We start from the raw sequence: 20,725 nt of genomic DNA, 5'->3' as shown, positions 1-20,725 counted from the left end.
ATTATGCTCTAGTTCTGCCATAGCTTTATAGCAATACTGCAGTGTTTGTACATCCAGATCTACACTGATTTCAAAAGACAGTGAAACAAGCATCAGGGGAGCAGGATGGGGTCCATAGTCCGACTCTGTTTGTTCTGTTTATAAACCCATGATTGAGATGATACTATGTTGACCATGCAGTACATTTAATGATCTGGAACACATGGAAATATTTGCTATGGGGTCGATTAATGATAGGTTTAGGTGCTCTCGAATATGGCTTTATAGTTACCAACAAAAGAAAACAAAACCGGGGCCTGACATTCTAAACCGGTTAATGTCATTTTATTTCTGGTGGTTGATAATTGTCCAGTTGTTTTAGGCACATAAAAAATTAGGCAATTTCTATTAAACACCAACTTCCTAAGTACTCTTCACCTTTCCACAATGATGAAATAGTAGAAGCTCTACAAAACTGCTGATAATCTGTATTTCCACTACTGGATTAGGTCACTCTGGGCTTTGACCCTGAAATCTTATTCAGTAAAAACTTCCATTGGCTTTAATGGGAATTTTGCCCCAGTAAATCAGCATCACTGTTACATTTTCCATCCTATGATCCATAGTTTTCTCTGAACAGTACTAGGATTAAGTGGGATTCTTGATCAGAAAGGAGGGATTAATTTAGTTAGTCAAGATAGCAGGAGCCTGGATTTGGGGAATGCTACGTGGATGAAATTCAACTTTATGCAGAGAGACACACCAAAGATTTAAGTGGAACTTAAATGGTGCTTAGGCCTTGTGCTCTGCGTAGAGGGGAATTTCACCCAAAAAGAGCAATTTTCAAACCATGCTGCCTTAACAGGATGTCCAGACCAATGTAGTGAATGATCAAATTGGCTGTAAAGTGCATAAATAAATGCCATTTGTATGAGCATGTTTGCTGGTTTTCTGCCCCACCTCTGGATTGAGATGCTTTATTAAGGAGCCCAGGTTTGAGAATTGTGCCGTATTTATGCCCTCTTTAGATAACACCTAACATAATAGAAATAGCAGTCACTCTCTTTAGATAATACCGAATGCTTTTCATCTTCCTGCAGTCTAGGCCTCGGGATAACAAGGATAATTTACAGTGGAACAAGTTCTAAGTGATTTTCACTGCCTTGTCTTTGTGAGGAACAACAATCCCCTTTCCTGACCCACTCACTCAGTCAGGAATGATGTACGGAATATTCATCTTGCAATTGGATTGGGGAGTGGGGACAGCTCCTTACTATGTTGATTTTAAAGGCACTCCTCACTTATCTATCAGGAGATGGATGAGAAATATCAGCTGGGTCCCCTCCTACCCCTTCCACACCCTAGAAAGTGGTGGTATCACTTCCGTGATCTATCACCTTGCACAGCTTCAGGGCAACAATTTTGCTTAACCCCAGGTCCTTTAAGATTTTGCATCTGAAACACTTGACCAGCTGTGTTTTGATTTGCTGTAAGAGCACCATGCATCTCTCAAAATGCATTTGGACTAAAGTGGCCACTGCTGAATATACTGCACTGCTGAATAGTATCGCTTCACAATTTACTGAACTATATATTTTTCTCCAAGATCTAAATATAGTGTATGTTGCTTATGCAGAGGAAAACCCTGGTTTGCAGCATGCTCAGATGTGACCATAATGTAATGCTTATCAAATAGATTTTATTACATCGTCTTTCTCAGTTTGTCATAGAGAGTGTGTTGGCTAGTGATTGAAGGAGGGGAATGAGAATCAGAAATATTAGAGTTTACTTCTGTCACAACCACTGACTTGCTCTGTACTCTTGGGAATGTTGCTTAATATCTCTCTGCCTCAGTTACCTATCAGCAAAATGATTATAACAATTATGAGTGAAAAATCCCAGCCCCAGTGAAGCCAATAGAAATTTTGCCATTGACTTCACTGGGGCCTTGATTTCACTTGATATGTCTTACAGATGTCGTGTAAGGCTTTAATTAATTAAAGGTTTGCTAGAGCTTTGAGATCCTCTGGGGAAAAGGACTACAGATGCACAAAATCATATTTATTATATTATGTATTGCATATGGGATATTCTGTTATATGCTTGTACAGTGTTTTGCACAATGAGCTTGGGGCCTCAAGATGTTGCTGCAATAAAATACTAAATAAGAGTAATTTACACCAACAATGCCTTGCAATTTGGATATACAAAAATACTAAACAATGCATCTCATTAGACAATGTTCCTTAACCAAAGAAGTGCAGATTCTGTCTGAAAAATAGGTAAAGATCAGTTCCTAGAAATGAACTCAAGCTAGCCCTTTAAAGTGAGCTTATAAAAATCAGGGGTCCCACTCCTGGCGACAGTTGGAGGGTTGCCTGCACCAAGATGGTAGGATCCGGCCCAAACCACTGGCAACCAAGCCATGTTTGTTCCTCTGGTAACAGGGTTATAGCAAGGTTTGAAGAAAGAAAGAACCTTATTTTATATTATTAATATTTGTAGAGTGCAGTATGTTTTGTTTTACACTGCAAATTCTTAGAGCTTTTTTTTTTTTCTAATTATATTAACACCTGTCCACTTTTCACTTTTTGTGCGTAGAAGCAATAAGGACTCCAAAGCTTTTGAATGGATGAATAAAATCTGACGTGTATTATCAAAGGACACATGAATGATCACTGCATTGTTTCACATGATTCTGCACATTTGCCAAATTAATTTGCATGGTTCCTTTGGTGGTTTGTTTTTGAAAGGCAGCTATGAAGATGACAACCAGGTTAAAAGTGTAAAACAAATTGAAATCTTCATAGTGCCTGAGAATCATAATTTTCTTTTGACATTCAGTGCAATTAAATATATAGAATCCTAGAAGTTAGATGGAAAAGACCTGTTAGTTTATCCAGTCCTTTTAGTGCAAGGAATCTTATCTACAGCAGGTTTTCTAATATTTGGATATGTTATGTATTGGTTTTAATAGGCTTATGTGGTTTTGATATGCAGGCTTTGATACTGTTTGCAACCTGAACTGTAGCTAAACTGCCTTCTTAGCCAAGTCAGATGTATCTGCTTAATTTTATTATTAATTGGAAAGTGTCATGTCCAAATAGACAGCACTGGATCAATCAAAACTGCTTGCAAGAGTCTGTAACCTATCCAGTTACCTTAAAATGAAAATGGTGAGAGAAGCAATTACTGCTTAGTTCACAAGAGCAGAGAGCATCAAGGTGACATTTCCTTGAGGTTAAAGTTTAAATGGAACAAATCCATTGATGATGCCACTATGGAAAATTGAATATGAACATTACATCTAGTTCCCACAGTGACACCCAGAGGTGGCCTTGAAAAGGACAGGGTTAAGAATAGCTTTAAGCCAAGTATGTATTCAAAGCCTTGCCTATCAGTATGTGTTTGCTATTTATTTTGTTCAGTGCAAAGGGCCTGATCCTGTTCACATGTAATCCAAAGCAAAACTTCTGATGACTTAAAAGGGAGCAAGACAGGAGCCTAAACATTAATATTTTCTATTGAATATTGAAACCCAGTTTTCAGAAAAGGTGGATGCACATATGCATGCAGAACGGCACACCTGCTTTGCATTGAGAATTGCCATAACGGCCCGTACAAATTACTGTAATTAGCCATTCTCCTGCACATTTATGCATGTGCATAATCACAACAGCAGCATGAGCAGTTTAACTAGAAGCACTGTATGGCATAGAGCAGTTAGATGCATCCGTTCAGTAGCTGTGGGCCTGATCCTGCTCCCATTAAAGTCAACAGGAGTTTTGCCATTGGCTTGCATGTGAGCAAAACAGGCTTCTGTGTGGGTTGTTTTTTTTTTTAAATTCCCTGGCTGAAAGGCCTTGGGAACATTACCTGATTCAGTTCATTTCTAAAGCCTATGATGCATTCAATTTGTGCAGGCAATAATTAGAAAGCTAGAGCACAAAATTACTGATGTGGTGGATAAATGGTACAATTAACGAAGGTAGACATTGGCTAAACAGCAAAATAAAAGAGAGTGCTATGAATACTGAACCTAGATCCTGGCTCTCAGTAAAATGATAAATATCTTGTCAAAAGGCAAGGAAAGAATGTGTGAAAAACATGATGAAATGTAGCGCCACTGATTTACTTTATAAGAAAACAATGAATCTGCCAAGAATCAGCAGATTGATTAAATTTACTGGCCTGAATGGGGCTGGGGGAAAGGGAGGGAGGAAGAACTTAAAATGTACAACAAAGACTTTGGATGTTTTAACAGATCTCTCCACCTTTTAAAACTGCTTTTATCATCCTGAAGGCCTTTAGAAATGAGTCAGCAGCCGTGGCTGAGCAAGAACAAGTTAAGAAGTGATTGAGGCTTGAGTTTGTTTTGAAATTTGTTCCTTATTACAGTTTGTGTGGAAACAAGCATCTAGGTCAGGGGTTGGCCACCTTTCAGAAGTGGTGTGCCGAGTCTTCATTTATTCACTCTAATTTAAGGTTTCGCGTGCCGGTAATACATTTTAACGTTTTTTAGAAGGTCTCTTTCTATAAGTCTATAATATATAACTCAACTATTGTTGTATGCAAAGTAAATAAGATTTTTAAAATGTTTAAGAAGCTTCATTTAAAATTAAATTAAAATGCAGAGCCCCCCGGATCAGTGGCCAGGACCCGGGCAGTGTGAGCGCCACTGAAAATCAGCTCGTGTGCCGCCTTTGGCACATGTGCCATAGGTTGCCTACCTAGGTTGTGCAGACTATTATCTGCTAGTGAGGTGGAAGTGTTTATGTTAAACTTAGGTCTGATTTACAAAGTTGAAATCTAGATCTGGATTTGAACTTTCCCTTATTCAGATATTATCACACTGCAAGTTTTAGCTCAGTCCCACCTCTCTCATATATCAGCAGCATAAGTACATGGAATATTGTATGTCAGACACTGTCAAAAGAAAGGAAGTTCAGACTTAATGCTTGCCGTCTGTCCTTTATTTCTTCCTGTTGGTGTTGCAAAAGACTATGGGGAATATCTTAACTTGATATTCAGGGCCCTGCCACTCCCATTGTTAATAATAGTGATTATTATTATTTATAGCAACACCAACAGTGCACACTTTACAAAGACAAGTGCCCTTACAGAAGAGCTTACAATCTAAATGAATTGGGAGGATGAGGGCCGGGTTGCAACAACATCCAGGAAATTACATACTAGGACACACCAGTGGTTCATCCAGTCCAATGTCCTATCTTGGACAGCAGTCAGTACAAAATGCTTTAGAGGATGGTGCAAGAAACCACATATGGACAGCTATAAAAACATGACTGAGCGATCATGGTGCCATACATCTCATAAGTTCCATAGAGGGTTTCATTATTTGAACACTTCACAAAGGGGAGGTGTAGGGTTTGCAGAAAACATGGACATGTGTTTTCAGGAGGGACTAGGTGGGGGAGAAGTTGGAGATATGACTGACTAGGAACCCCTGGGGCACATGGGAGAAGGATGACAGGTGAGCATGGGAGAAAATCATTACACAGTTAATCCAAAGCCCAGAAGAATCAGTAGAAAGACGCTCATGGACTTCAGTGGCCTTTGGACCAGGCCCTCAATCCCAAAATGTCCCTGGTAACGTCAACTCCACTGAGGATTTGTTCCAAAGCCTCTTGAAATTTGGAAATCAGGCTGTAAAATTCTTGCAATACTTTAGATGAAAGAGGATGTTAAGGCTGGAGTATATTAACCTTTAGCTTTATTTCTTTCTTTGACAAGTTGAATTGCCTAAAGATTAAATGTAATCTTTGTACTGGAATTTACTTTTACCATTATATAAATATGTCCAAGAATTGTTGGACGAGAATTGACTCAAGATGTACTATATGGTGTCAGCGAGTTTTTAAGAACTTTTCCAGAGCTGCTTATTGTCTGTAACATAAAGGCATATTCCGACACTTTTTAAAATGTGGATTATGACCCTGGAGGGAGGACACCTTTGGAGTCAGAACAGCCTTATATTTTAAGGTCTTCTTAGAAATGTCTTAGTATGCTGATCATAGACGTGACAGGCTGTAATGGCTTAGTGTCATTATGTGTTCATCTCTGAATACTGTATGTTCTAATCCTGTGTATTATAAATCCTTATGAAATTTTTATTTGGGTAGCAGCTGAAGTCTCAAGGGCATCTCCAAACAAGCAAACAAGGCTTTAGAACATGATTGGACTCTTATTCCTTGGCATAATATAAAGGGAAACATGTTTGAACTGAGAAACATAAGTGGAAAGTGGAATGTTCCTTGTCTGATTCATATATGTCAGAAGATGAAAAGAAGCCAAGCAAGCAGGCTTGATATTGAAGGGAGGAGAAAAATCTCTAGGCCTAATGTTCAGATAAAGTCTCCATGAATGTGAGCCCTGCTTTAGACATGCACTACCACATAGGCCCATGCAAATCAAGGTTTTTGCATGCACCCAATCCCAGACATTAAGCACACATGTCACTGTCTGCAGGGTCAAGACCTTAGATTGAAAGCACATTGGATTCAGACCATACCTCTTTCTCAGCTGTGACGTGTCATGCACAACTACGGCACTGTATAATTCATGTTAACGATCCTCATTTTTGCATATGTAGGTAGGCACCTGTATGTACAGGGGAGTCGCATCTTACGCGGGGGTTAGGTGCTGAAGTCAGCGCCTAAGGCGAAAATCACATATAGTCAAACGCTCATTGAGTGGAATGGCGGGAGGAATCGCCTGCACTACAAGTACAGTATTTAAATTGTTATTTTTCTCTTTTTTGTTTTGTTTTGCCAAGCACGTATAATTAAAATTGCGTAAGTTAAATGCGCCTATGATGCGACTCCACTGTATAGCCTTTGCTTTAAAATGGTTGGGAGCAAGAGTAAGGGACAGTGTGGAGCTGCATAGGGCAGATTGTTCCCTGGCAAGGCACAATGCCTCTAGAAGCTAAAGGGGAGTGCGGTTGCTGTGCCACCCTCAATCAGTATGTAGCATGTGTCCACCCACCCTGCACTGCAGAGGACCAGTTAGGAGGCATGAAGTCCTACATCTAAACTCAACAATGGCACAAAACTCCAGCAGTCCTTGTGCTCCGGAGTGCTACTGCAACCAATTCAGCTTGTGCAGACAATATGTGTGGGTGAGTATGACAAGGCCAGAGGGAACCTTTAATCTTCTCACCTTGCACCCGCACACAAAGGATGGACCAGTTCTTTCGGTCTGGAAATCAGGCCTCGCCTGTGTAACAGATCAGAGCAATTTTTCATGAACCTTACATAAAGCTTTCCCCTTTCTTGTTGCCAAAGTCATTGGCCGCAGAGGTTGCTAGCCAAATAATCTGTTGTGCTGCTTTAATGTGCTGTGCATCCTAGTAAACTTAGAATATTCCAAACTGTGTGTTTAGAAATTGCTGTGAGGGAACCTCCTTTTTTTCCTCCATCTCTACACCCTTTTGGTCTTGAACAATCTCCCTTTCCCAGTCAATATGGGCTTTCCCAATCATGAGGCTGCATAACGCTTAATGGTTGTATCAGGTCCAGGTCATGCCATGTGTAGAACCCTGACTTTTTGTAAAATGGGAGTATTCTGTTGAAATGGTGCAAAATCGGCTTTATGTGGAGGGATATGAAACTAGACCCTGCTTTTCAAACACTGATTCTGCTTTGGGCATAACATTCCCATATTGCAGGGTTTCCCAAACTGGGATGCCGCTTGTGTAGGGAAAGCCCCTGGCGAGCTGGGCCGGTTGTTTACCTGCCACGTCTGCAGGTCAGGCCGATCGCGGCTCCCACTGGCCACGGTTCGCTACTCCAGGCCAATGGGAGCTGCTGGAAGCGGCAGCCAATACGTCCCTCCGCCTGGCCCAGCTCGCCAGGGGCTTTCTCTACACAAGTGGCATCCCAGTTTGGGAAACGCTGCCATATTGTATTTGTTGACTTTTCCACAGCCTCTTTTGGCTGGGGACTTTTTATATGTACTGCATTACATTCAGTCAATTAAATATTTTTTAAAATACGTTTGGAACAAATGTTGTTTATTTGCAAATACATGGCTATATTGTGCCATCGATGTATAAACAGGAATCCTCATTAAAGTCAACAGGAAGTTTTGCTTAGCAATTGGTGGCTCAACACGGCTCCTTGAATAAACGTCTAAATCCTACAAGAATGACTTGGACAAAACTCTCATTGATTGTAATGGAAGCGGAGAGTGAACAGAACTGCAGGAATTGGCCCCTTATTTGTATGTTTAGTAAGTGACTGGAAAAAGGACCAATTTTGAAAACTTTAGCGACAGTTTTCACCACTGAGGGCAGCTCCTCAGCGGTGTAAATCAGTGTAGCGTCACAGTGGGCAAGGGAGTCACACTGCGTTACAACAGCTGAGGATCTAAGCTTAAGGATGCAATTCCGATCTCTGTTACTCAATGGAGACTAGGGTGACCAGATGTCCCAATTTTATAGGGACAGTCCCGATATTTGGGGCTTTTTTTTATATGGGCTCCTATTACCCTCCCCCCCCCCCCGCCCCGTCCTGATTTTTCACACTTGCTATCTGGTCAACCTAATGGAGACATTGTGGATTTAAACCGATGTACGGGACAATAAAACTTGGCCAATGAGAGTCACAACGTTGGCCCCATTCTAGGTCCTTTACACTAATCTGGCAGTGAAATGTGATGGAAGGCTAGCTTAAACTGTCATCTGGGGACTCCTGGGTGGTGTAACGGTGGGGTAGTTAATGATACACCCCATGCTCTTGACCACTCAGTATAGATGACAATCTAGGTGTGTAGCAGAGCTGTTGCCAGAGTAAGCTGTGCTACAATGATCCTGAGACGTCACTGATAGCACATACTACAGCAGCCTGAGGTTGTTCTAATTTATGCTAGGGGCTGAACTAACTCTAGTTGCCCCCAAGATTCAGGGTGTTTGTGGCTGGAAAACCATCTATACCTCCCCTACTTCCCTTCAGGTGTACATGAGGATCTCACCTACTCTGTACAGCAGAGTGAGCCTAACATATGAAAACCACATGTTTCTGGTCTACCTGTTCAATGTGAGTTGTTTAATGCCCCTTAATTTCTAATTATTTATTTGTTCCATTGGGATAGCCGAGTAATGCAGTAGAAGGCAGGGGTCAGCAAAATAGCAATGCAGGAGGGATTTTCTTCCAGAAGAAGAGTAATTAAACTGACCAGATTTGCATAGCATTTTGTTGCAAAAATATACGGATTACAAGCACTGAAAGAGAGCTGGTGACCCATCAGTAATAAGGCACAGAGAGGAGTAATTAACAGGACGTGTAACTAATGGTATTGGTTAGGGAAAGCAAATGTAGACATTAGACAGGTCAAATAAGGCCAGCTCTAAGGCAAAATTTATGAAAAAGATAACATGACATTTTACATAGTTCTTAAATTTATACCTTTTTTGTCTGATTTCTAAAGAAGGGGATTATCTGATCATTCAGAGGAAGCATTAAAAAGGACTAAATTGCACACACAGAGATGACTGACATGACCATCACTGCACAATGCAGAAGTGAATTAAAGAGCTTGGGTGTAGGTCATTTCATTTACTCAAAGTGTTCTTGGCTGGTGGAAGAGAGCAGATGGTTTGCTGAAGCATATATTTACCTCCCTTGACTAACCATATCATCAGATAAGACGTACTCTTTGAGAACTCTTTTACTCATGTAATGCGTGGTTTTTTAAGTGACATGTTCTTTTCCACTTATACAAAAAAAGTATCAGTCCAGGTTTAAAAACACCATCATCCGACTGTTAAAGTGATATTGTACAAATGGTGCAGTTGCTAGGAATAAATGTCAGTCTTACAGTAATTCACCATCAGATGGTGTTTGAGAGTCAAGCAAAAATGGTCTACAATGTGCAGCATGAGCTAAATTTCAGGACGTGGCTACACGTGCAGATGTAGAGTGCTTTGAGTTAAACCAGCCTTCGTAGAGCGCAGTAGGGAAAGCGCTGCAATCTGTCCACACTGACAGCTGATAGCGCACTGGCGTGGCCACATTAGCAGCTCTTGCAACGGCCACAGTGCATTGTGGTAGCTATCCCAGCATGCAAGTGGCTGCAACGTACTTTTCAAATGGGGAGGGGTGGGGTGGAGTGTGACAGGGAGTGTGTTGTGTGTATGTGGGGGGGAGAGTGGGTTTTTGGGGGGCTGAGAGCATGTCAGCATACTGTCTTGTAAGTTCAGACAGCAGCAGACCCCCTCTCCCCCACACACCTCTCTCTCTCACACACAGCATTCCACAGTAATGGTTGCTTTGTCTCGGAGCAGATAAGCATGCTGATTGTCAGAAACGGAGCTTTCAAAGGGCATATCCGCATTCCTGCAGCGATTCCAAAACAACGACAAGAGTGGCCACTTGACTTAAGGGGATTATGGGACGTTTATGGAGGCTGATCAGAGCGCAGTAATGCAACACCTCATTCACACTGACACCCAGGCGTTTCAGTCAACACACACCAAGCGTTAATCTTCTCGCTGAAATGGACTACCAGGAGCGCTCTAGCCCTGGAGTCAGAGCGCTCTACGTGCCTTGCCAGTGTGGACGGGTAGTGAGCTAGGGTACCCGGGGTTGCTTTAATGTGCTCTAACTCACAGTGTAGCCAAGCCCTCAGTCACTACTCATTCCTTACTCAAAGCTTCCATTGAAGTCACCTCTCGCTTATGTACATATCACCTAATGCAGGGCCTGATCCATAGCCCACTGAAGTCAATGCATAGGTATCCATTGACTTCAATAGCTTTGGCTCATGCCCATGGAGACTATAAAAGATATATATACATATTGCTCAGGAACAATAAATACTTTAATCACAGCATAATACAGGAGTTGCAATTGACATCTGTTCGTGCCTTTAATTAAAGGCTGGCTGCTACTCACCCGTTTGTACAGCCATGCTTCTGGTGTTCGCCAAGACACACCCAATCTCTTCTTCCATCATGCATTCTTTTCATGGTTGCAAGTTGAAAGAACATAGGGAGTGGGGGAGTGAGGATGTAGGGACCTGTACCTACACACGCTTAGCGTTCAGAACTCCCACTGAAGCCAATGGTGTTTCTGCACTTGTAGGATTGGGCCAACAGTGGGAAAGCTGATGCAGGATGCAGGATTCCCTTTCTACTCCAGTTCAGTCAGTGTGAGCAGCTACTCTAGACTGCATTTCCCCTACTCATCCACTAAAGAAGTCTTTATCCCTGTTTAAGAGTGCCCTATACATATATAAGTGGGTGTTCAGACACCACATATAAAAGCTTAGCTAGAGAGAGATGTGCTCTTTCAGTGTAAGACTGCCGACTGTACGTAGAAATGTACACTGTGATTTTAAATGGTTTTACTTTTCTCCCACAGCAATGAAATCAGGAGGCACCCAACTAAAACTGATCATGACATTCCAAAATTATGGACAAGCATTGTTTAAACCAATGAAGTAAGTAAGAAATGTTTCGCTCCATTTTAAAGCTGATTTACACAGCCGTGGCATGTTACCCTCTTGACAGCTGTTAAAAGATCACTCATAATGTCTTCTAAGTTTGCGGTGCTTAGTTATCTAAGCTTCCCACTGAATGGAAATTGTAGGCATGTTAAGAAGAGGAGGCATGTTAAGGCATGAGGAATTTCAGCATTCTTAGAGCCTGATCCACATGAAGTCAATAGGAGTCTTTGCATTGACTACAATGGGGTTTGGATTAGATCCTTAAATGACACCAGGTATATTGTGGTTTTATATGAGGTGTCATGCACACTGTTCTCTGTGAATTCTTTGACTCACAAAAATACAGGATGTGCTCAAAGTTCCTTTCTTATGTGGATCTTTATTCAAAACACACTTGCTCCAATATTTTGCAGTTTGTATTGCATCACTTATTTTGGAAATGTTACCAGCAAGCGTGCGAGTTTTGGCCAGGTTTTCAGAATAGATTTATTAGAGAGGAAGACATAAATAGTGTTTGTTTGATGAATTATAATTTCATCCTTTGATTTATTGCTGTTGGTATTAGAGGTGCACTCTACTGTTTGCTAAGGCTGTATTGTAGCTGTGAAAATGAGGTTCTTTGAGAAGCAGGAGTGAGGAGAAAAGACTTGGATGGAGCAGGAATGATTTTACTCTCACTTACACCTGTGTAAAGCAGGAGGTCAGTGGAGTTGCACAGGTGTAAAACTGATGTAAGTGAGCTCTGAATCAGGCCCTATATGTTTGTATTATAATAATGAAAATCATTGTGTGCTTAGTGTACAGGGTTTAGTAAAATCACTTGAGGCTGCAGAATGTTTAATGAAGCTACTCACTCTCTGTGTCAGTGGTATTACTGGAATAATAATAAACTCATTTCCTTTCTTTGTTCCCCCTATAAGGAAGTTCACTTCATTTCCTTTAAGGTGGTCTGTAAAGGAATAAAGCAGCACAGAACATGTGGTTTTCAGTATGCATTTGTTTTATATTGTACATGTAGACAGGAAGGATGGTCCAGTGGGCAGGGGATTAGCTTGACACCTGGGTTCAATTTCCTGCTTGGCTACTGACTTCCTATGTGACCTTGGGTACGTCAGTTACTATCTCTGTGCCTCTATTCCCCATTTGTAACATGGCGATAATAAAGGGAGGTACCTTACCTCACAGAGATATTGTGAGAATAAATGCATTAGAGACTGTGAAATGCTCAGATACTACAGTAACAGAATCCATATAAGTGCCTAAGGTAGATCAGGCCTTATATGGACTTCAGAAGGAATAGGTAAATGAGTTTCCTTCGCATCAATCTCCTTATTCACGTGCGTCCTGAGATCTATGAAGAAATCCCCTAGATCTCAGATCCCCAAAGTGTTTGTGCAAAGGCCCAGTGGTCCCACGTTATTCCCAAATTCCTCCCATTCAGGCTGGCTTCCTCTGGATTCACATTCTTCTTGGTTCCTCTTGTGGGGCTGGGAGGCTCAGATCTCTGAGAGGGAATCTACATAAGATGATGTAGACAAGTCTGAAGGGAGATGTTGCCAAAGCATGTCCTAAATGGACCATTCCAAAACCACTGGAACTATAAAAGCAATGCTGAGAGCATTGATTTGGATGATACCATTGAGGCTCTAACTCCTCTCCCCACTCCCTTCCCAGCACATTTTATCTGACACATTTTATCACTATTCCAAATCATTTATCACTATTCCCTCCCTGGGAAATTTCTGAGAATATGACAGGGCCTAGCTGTCTTTAATTATTAGGTAAAAGAGTGATGGCCTTGGTGGCTTTCCACATGGTACAAGATTCCTCTTGTCTCCATTTACTTAGATGCAGATATTTTAAATCATTATCATTGCTGCGACATTGTAGCTCTGGGAATGCTAATGAGGTTAAATCAAAAGTTTACCATGTGTACTGCTTTATATACACCACTGGCAAGATGATGGATGACAATGGATGTATAACCAGTTTCCTATACAGAAGCAATTATTGCCATCCATGGGGACAATAGCAGAAAATGACGATGTCTTAATCACCCCTTCAGCTTGATTTTGAGGGTGTTAAAATGCTATTTTCTAACTGATTAAATAGATGTTTAGGAAAAAAACCACTGCAGCATTCCACAACTGTGTTCCCAAATACTCCATCTTACAGTGGCAACACGACTGTATTTCAGATGATCGCTGTAGAATACTTTAGTTTTTTTTAATTAAGGACATTTGCGAGCATTTGTTTTCATTATGAACAGGGAGCCAAATCCTAAGCTGGTGCAAATCAATATACAGTAAAAACGGTTTTATTCGGCATGTTGGGGAAATGGGGGGTGCCAGTATGTGAAAAATGCCAGTTAACTAAGAGGGAGGGAGTTTGGGTGCAGGAGGAGGTTCGGGGTGTGTGTGTGGGGGGGTGTCTGATCTCACGGCCGCTCACCTTGGGTGGATCCCCACAAGCAGTGACCTGTCCCAGCTGCTCCTAAGCGGAGGCGTGGCAGGCAGCTCTGCACACTGCCTGAGCCTTTGCCCACAGGTGCCGCCCCCTGAAAGTCCCATTGGCCATGGTTCCCAACCAATGGGAGCTGTGTTCCTAGTACCTGGGGCAGGACAGGGACAATGTGCAGAGCCACCTGCCGCGCTTCCGCCTAGGAGCAGCCGGGACAAGTCGCTGCTTGCAGGGAGCCGCCCACGGTGAGTGGCCCCGGATCCGGCACCCCGCACCCCCTTCGGTGCCCCATGCTCCTGCCCGCAACCAAACTCCCTCCCAGAGCCTGCACTCCACACCCCCTGCCACACCCCACACCCCTGCCGGCCCCATGCCAACTGGACTATAAACTGGAATTGCATTGAAGATCAGAAATGCCGGTTTATAGAGCTTTTTGGTTGGTGAAGTCCTGGATAAAACAGCTTTTACTGTAGCTCTATTGAGTTAAATGGGACTATATCAATTTCCCACAGTTTATGATCTATTTCCTGTGAATTGTTTGGTGAGATATACGGAGTGATTTCCTTCCATGGAACTTCCATCCTAAAACTTTAAAAATACAGTCTGTTAAATCTACAGGACTTCCCATGGAAGGGCCTTATGCAGCAGAAAGGAGCCTTCTCTAAATTTAAGCTGTTCCCTCTTTTGAGGGGATATCACTTTTGGTTCAGGCTTTATGTCTGACTCCTTCCCAGGCAAGGTGTCATATTATGTAGGGCCCTACCAAATTCATGGTCCATTTTGGTCAATTTCACGGTCACAGGATTTTAAAAACAGTACATTTCATGATGTCAGCTATTTAAATCTGAAATTTCATGGTGTTGTAATTATAGGGGTCCTGATCCAAAAAGGAGTTGTTGGGTGGTCACAAGATTATTGTAGGAGGGGGTTGCGGTACTGCAGACCTTACTTCTGCGCTGCTGCTGACGGCGGCGCTGCCTTCAGAGCTGAGCAGCTGGAGAGTGGCATCTGCTGTCCAAGAGCTCAGCTCTGAAGGCAGAGCTGCCACCGACAGCAGCGCAGAAGTAAGGATGGCAGGTATGGTATTGCCACCCTTACTTCTGTGCTGCTGCTGGTGGGGCGCTGTCCTCAGAGATGGGCACCCAGCCAACAGCCACTGCTAGCTGCCCCCAGCTATGAAGTCAGTGCAGAAGTAAAGGTGGCAATACCGTGACCCCCTTAAAATAACCTTGTGATCCCCCTGCAACTCCCTTTTGGGTCAGGACCCCCAATTTGAGAAACGCTGGTCTCCCCCATGAAATCTGTATAATATATGGTAAAAAGCACACAAAAGACCAGATTTCACGTTTCATGGCCGGTGATTTGATGGAGCCCTAGTCATATGGCAATGATACTCATGTGGATGATGTCAAAGAATGTTCTACATGTTCTTAGGGCATCATCAGTGCTAATGCAATGGGTAGGTTCCTCCCTACCTGAGTCACAGCCAGAGAAGATTTTTAAAGGAGTCTTATGGACCACAAAACAACTCCCTGACTCTCAGCTCTGGGATCGGCCAGCTGAAGAGGCTTTCACTTTGATAGTCAGGAAAGTGACCTGCATCATGGGCCCCTGCACTCTTCTTCCATAATTGTGATACAAGCCACATGACTGCGTTCCACCGATCAACACGTAGGAGTATGCACTACACAAGAAGTCCCATAGGTCATCCAGGACCATTTACTCTTCTGTTTCTGGAGATGTGCACAATAGCTATTCTAGCCTTTAGGAAATCCTGTGGGATGCATATTCCCAGCATCAGAGATGGAACATGGGAAGGACTCATGATGTGTTTGTCTCCGTCTGAGTGGATATGCCTTTCCCTGTGAAAAACCATGCTTCTAGCCCAGTCTGAACAGCAGTTAAATAATGTAGCGTTTCTTGCCTGTGAATAAATACTGTGGCCTCAATTCAGCTGTCAAATAAAGGAGTGAAGACAATGAGAGTTGCAACTCTGTCCCTGAAGTTTGAACTGAGCTACTCTTTAATATACCAGAGGGGGTTGGAACCAGCAGGATATTGAGTTTGATTCCTAAAGAAAATTCTTGATCAAAAGTGTCCCAATCTGTCTATTATTCTAGTCAGTTTAAAGCTAAACACCTTATTTCTGCAGGACTCAGATTCAGGTAGTGAGGGAACAGCCCCCTGTCTGCACTTGATTCCATTTGTAATATCGGTGAACCCTTCTTGACACATGTAGACCTGCTCAGTATTCTTCAGAGTTGCAATGATATTGGTGCAAATGGGGTGGAATGAGAAGAACATGCTAACTCTTTACTAATGCAGGCAGATATCTATTAACTAAATGGATATTCCATAGCACTTCAGAGATGGTTTCTGCAGCAGTGTTACAGTGAAATGAAACTGGCAAGTTGTTCTAACTCCTGGAGAACTCATGAGCAGGCCTTGGTTAGTTTGCATTTCACAGCGGCCGAATCCTTTGTTGATTACATCTATAAAATGAGCCAGCTCCTGAAAGAATCCTTCAGCACAGCCAGTATTTGGAAATGGAGAAACCATCCATCCCCTGTGCTAACTGTTTGACAGTGCCTCACAAATCTTGTACCATCGGGTCATTTATTCAGGCAAGCAGAGCAAAATCAGGAAAGAGGAGTTTAATTGCCAAGAGAATGTCACTGTGATAAATAAAGCCTGATCATCTACAATTATTTTATTTATTTGGAGCTCTGCATTTTCCACTGTGAAATAATTGCACATAAAGGGTTACAAGGTGAGCCATTTCTATTTAAAAATCCCACAGCTCAAAGTAAGTTCCATAGCTAATTGCAAAGGAATCATAGAAGTCACAGAAATGAATCATAGTGCTTGCAAACTTAAGGGAAGTTTGAATGTACTTGCAATGTGTCTAACAGTTAATATGTAACTTTGTTCAGCCTGTTACAACTGTATTGTACTATATTACTGTCATCATCACAAAACCCCAAACCCGCACCAACCCTAAAGCTCCTTCCTGTTAGTATATTAGCTTTGTAAACAAAATTTATCGAGATGCCCAGCAATGTCTCAAGTCAAGATTCCTTATATAACTTATTCAGAGAGAAAGAGAGAGAGAGTGGTCATAAATTTAAAAGGCTTTTGGCTTATCTGGCTAAAAACTATCCTAGTTTTTATATTTTTATTTATTTTCTCTTTGCTGTTGTTAACTGGGGGAGTGAAACAGCTTAGCAACAAAAGAGACAACGGTTTTCTCTCTTGAAGGCTTTTTTTTTTTTTGGAAGGGTGAAAGTCTGCTCCATCGAAGTCAATGGCAAAATTCCCAGGTAGAACTGAACATAAAATATCTTTTTTTTGGAGCCATCCTACAGAATTTAATAGAGAATTATATCTTTCCGATACAATTTTACAGGCTGTTTCTAAAATCCCTATACAAAGGGCACCATTCACTATGAAATCTGTGAATTTTAGAATAATGTCAGTAGACCCCTATTTGTTTCATCCAGAGAAATGCCCTTGAAATCAGTGAAGTCACTCTGGATTTAAACTGGGATGAAACCAGAATCTTATTCCAGATTTACAGTGGTTTAAGGAGGTTAAAATTAAGCCTTACATGTTTTTTATACATATTTTTCTTATAAGTGCATTATTTTTGTAAGTACCAACACAGGATAGATAAAAGGTGCATCATTATAGTCATCTATAAAAGACTGTAGCTAATCAGTGTCCAATACTCTGATTTTTTTTTAGGTGCAAGAATTTTATTATTTTTAATTATTTACATTCCAATTTAACACCTTAAAAACAGGAGTCCTGGCGTCTAAGGATTTGTCTTTACTGGAAAAATGTGTCGTGTTAGAGACCTGTCAAGAAACATATTTTAACTAGCACTTTAGTTAATACCGTGCATTTTCTCATCTTTGACAAGCTCTAAGTATCCTTGCAGATATTATCTGTAACAACAGATGAAATAAAATGATGGCAGTTCCCACAGAATGAAAAAATAGCCAGGCAGGAAAAATAAAATAAAATAAATACATTCCCATCTCATATTCCTTAAAAAGGCTATCTTCTCAGACCACCTCGAATTCCTTTCAAAGGGAGGAGCTTTGCACCATAGTTTGAAGGTCACTAAATTTGGGCTATTTCAGACCAAGGTAGTAGGGAAATGAATATTGTTGTTTTAGTTGGCAAAGGACTGCTATTTTACTGGTTTCAGAGTAGCAGCCGTGTTAGTCTGTATCCGCAAAAAGAACAGGAGTACTTGTGGCACCTTAGAGACTAACAAATTTATTTGAGCATAAGCTTATATATATAGCCCACGAAAGCTTATGCTCAAATAAATTTGTTGGCTATTATACTGGCTTTTAAATTGCACACTTTTACAAATAAACAATTAGCAGCATTTTTAAAATTTCTCTTTGATTTGCCCTTTGAGAGTGCTATACAAATACTGCATTTTAGGGTAGTGGCATTATATAAGACATAAAACCGCTCTAATAGAAACAACTGTTAATTGCTTTAATTTTCTACAATTATATCCAGATTTTGAAGTTGTAGTGTGACTACTTACCTGTGAAATACAGCCTCTAGGCCTGATTATGACTTCATTTACACTGGTGTTACTCTATTGACATCAGTGGCATTACTTCTGATTTACACAGGCATATGTGAACTTCGGAATCAGGGCCAATTGTCTATACATACTGCATGATTTGTTTGCCTTAGTACATTGCATATATTGCTGTTTTGAGGAAATACATTTTGCAAACCTGTTGGGTTTCAGCTGGCGGGCATCCAATATAAACATGCTGTTACATGGTGTGCACAAGGGTGGGCAAACCCCACCATAATCGTCGGAGGTACAGAACTCCTCCCTCCGGCCCTGGGGCCAACGTGGTGGTGTGGGGGAGAAGAGGGACCAAGCTCCTCCTGGGGCCCGGCTGTGGGTGGGGGGAGAGTGAGCTCTTCCCAGCCTGAGGCCGTGGCAGGGGAACAGAACATGCCCCTCCAAAAGGGGTCAAATTTAAATTCCTGCGCAGTATTGTTATAAGTCAACATAGCAATTAAATCAAATTGCAGCTACAGAAGTGAGATATCCATACAGTAGCTGCTATTCTATCTGCCTATCAGGATTATCACTTTGGCGGATTGGAATCCATTGCATAAAGCCCTACTGAGCAATCCATGGTCTAGGCACAAACAAAACCACTCTGCTTGGTGAATCAGCTCGAAGCAATTTTTACTGTGGTTGTCACTGCAGAAATCTAGCACCTTGTAAGGGGCTGTTATTTCAGTCATATGGAGTGACAAACTGACACGAAGGGTTGACACTGATAATCACACTATTCAGCTCTTATCTGCCTGCTTAAAATATATAGGCATCACATCTCACAAAATTATGAAAAGGAAACACCTCGTTTTTGGGTATGCAAGTATCAGTCAATAAACAGACATTCCAAGGGCCCCATACATGAGTTACTGGCTCTGTAGGGACAAATCCTACTGTTCTTACCCTCCAATCCCTACTGGGACTTTTGCCTGACAGCCAGATTCTGATCTCACTTGCACCAGTGTAAATGTGGAGAAAGCTGAGAGAGTTATGCCAAATTTACACTAGTACAAGTGGGATGTGACTATGACTTTGAGTAAGGACAGCAGGATTTGTCCCCTAGCTTGTACATTCGCCAGCGCACATAGTAGCATGAAACAGAACTTCTACCTAAACATCCCACATACTGTGTGTTAAGTTACTTTCTCTCCCTATCATATCTTCATCAGACTGTACTTGTTCCATATAAAACATCATCTCAATACAAATTTTAAATGGATTTAGAAATCATGAGGGGGCCCAATCCAAGGACCATTGAAGTCAACTGGAGAATTTCCAATATTTTCAATGAGATTTTGAAGAAGGCCCAAGTTGATAGCCCTGTTCAGACTAAATTCCTCTATAGCAGGGGTTCTCAAACTGGGGGTTGGGACCCCCGAGGGGGTCATGAGGTTATTACATAGGGGGTCACGAACTGTCAGCCTCCACCCCAAACCCCCGCTTTGCATCCAGCATTTATAATGGTGTTAAATATATTAAAAAGTGTTTTAAATTTATAAGGGGGGTCGCACTTAGAGGCTTGCTATTTGAAAGGTGTCACCAGTACAAAAGTTTGAGAACCACTGCTCTATAGCATTGCAAATAGGAATACAATCTCCTCCATATTGCCCATTCAGTGTATTCCATCCTTGCCATGGACAGGGCCGGCTCCAAGCACCAGCCCACCAAGCATGTGCTCCGGTGCTCCGGCCGGTTGGGGAGAGCGGAGAGCCCCGGCCGGGCTCTCTGCCCTCCTCCTGGCGCTCTGGCCGCCGGGGAGAGCGGAGCCGCGGTGGGCTCACCGCCCTCCCCTGCTGCGCCTAGGGCGGCAAAAAAGCCAGAGCCGGCCCTGGTCATGGAGATTCACCTCTGGAAATGAAAGTCTTGGCTGGTGTCTAGACCCATTCAGTCATAGTGCAATTTGTTCTAAGATTTTTAGAAATATCATTAGATATTTACTCCCATGTAAACATTTTCATACTCAAGGTAACTTAGAGGAGGATTATTCAGTGCAGTGAGATGAGTTTCAATAAAACATCCCTGATGTTTATTTATTATTGTAGTATCATCAGGGTGTAATACCAAGATTCATCCATTCTTTTTGATCATCTTTAGAAAGGGTTTTCATTGAAATGTTCTCCTGTGGAGGGATGATGTCACAGCACATATATTTTCTGTTATGAGTGGTAGTCATAGAACTGTAGCACCTAGAGGTTCTAAGTGACATCATTG

At 41.9% G+C, this 20,725-nt stretch overlaps 1 protein-coding gene across 1 annotated transcript in view; it reads left to right on the top strand.

Moving 5' to 3' along the window:
• The window catches only part of FAM20C (FAM20C golgi associated secretory pathway kinase), an 81,949-nt gene that overhangs the window by 4,640 nt on the left and 56,584 nt on the right, over positions 1 to 20,725 (top strand). The window contains exon 3 of the mRNA XM_034783266.1: positions 11,364 to 11,442. Within this exon, the coding sequence (XP_034639157.1) occupies positions 11,364 to 11,442 (79 nt within the window). The remainder of the gene's footprint in view (positions 1 to 11,363; positions 11,443 to 20,725) is intronic.

Source organism: Trachemys scripta, chromosome 10 (genome assembly GCF_013100865.1).
Source record: "Trachemys scripta elegans isolate TJP31775 chromosome 10, CAS_Tse_1.0, whole genome shotgun sequence".
NCBI classification, from domain to species: Eukaryota; Metazoa; Chordata; order Testudines; family Emydidae; genus Trachemys; species Trachemys scripta.
Note: the sequence above shows the minus strand (reverse complement) of the source record. Positions and strands in the feature narration are given on the sequence as shown.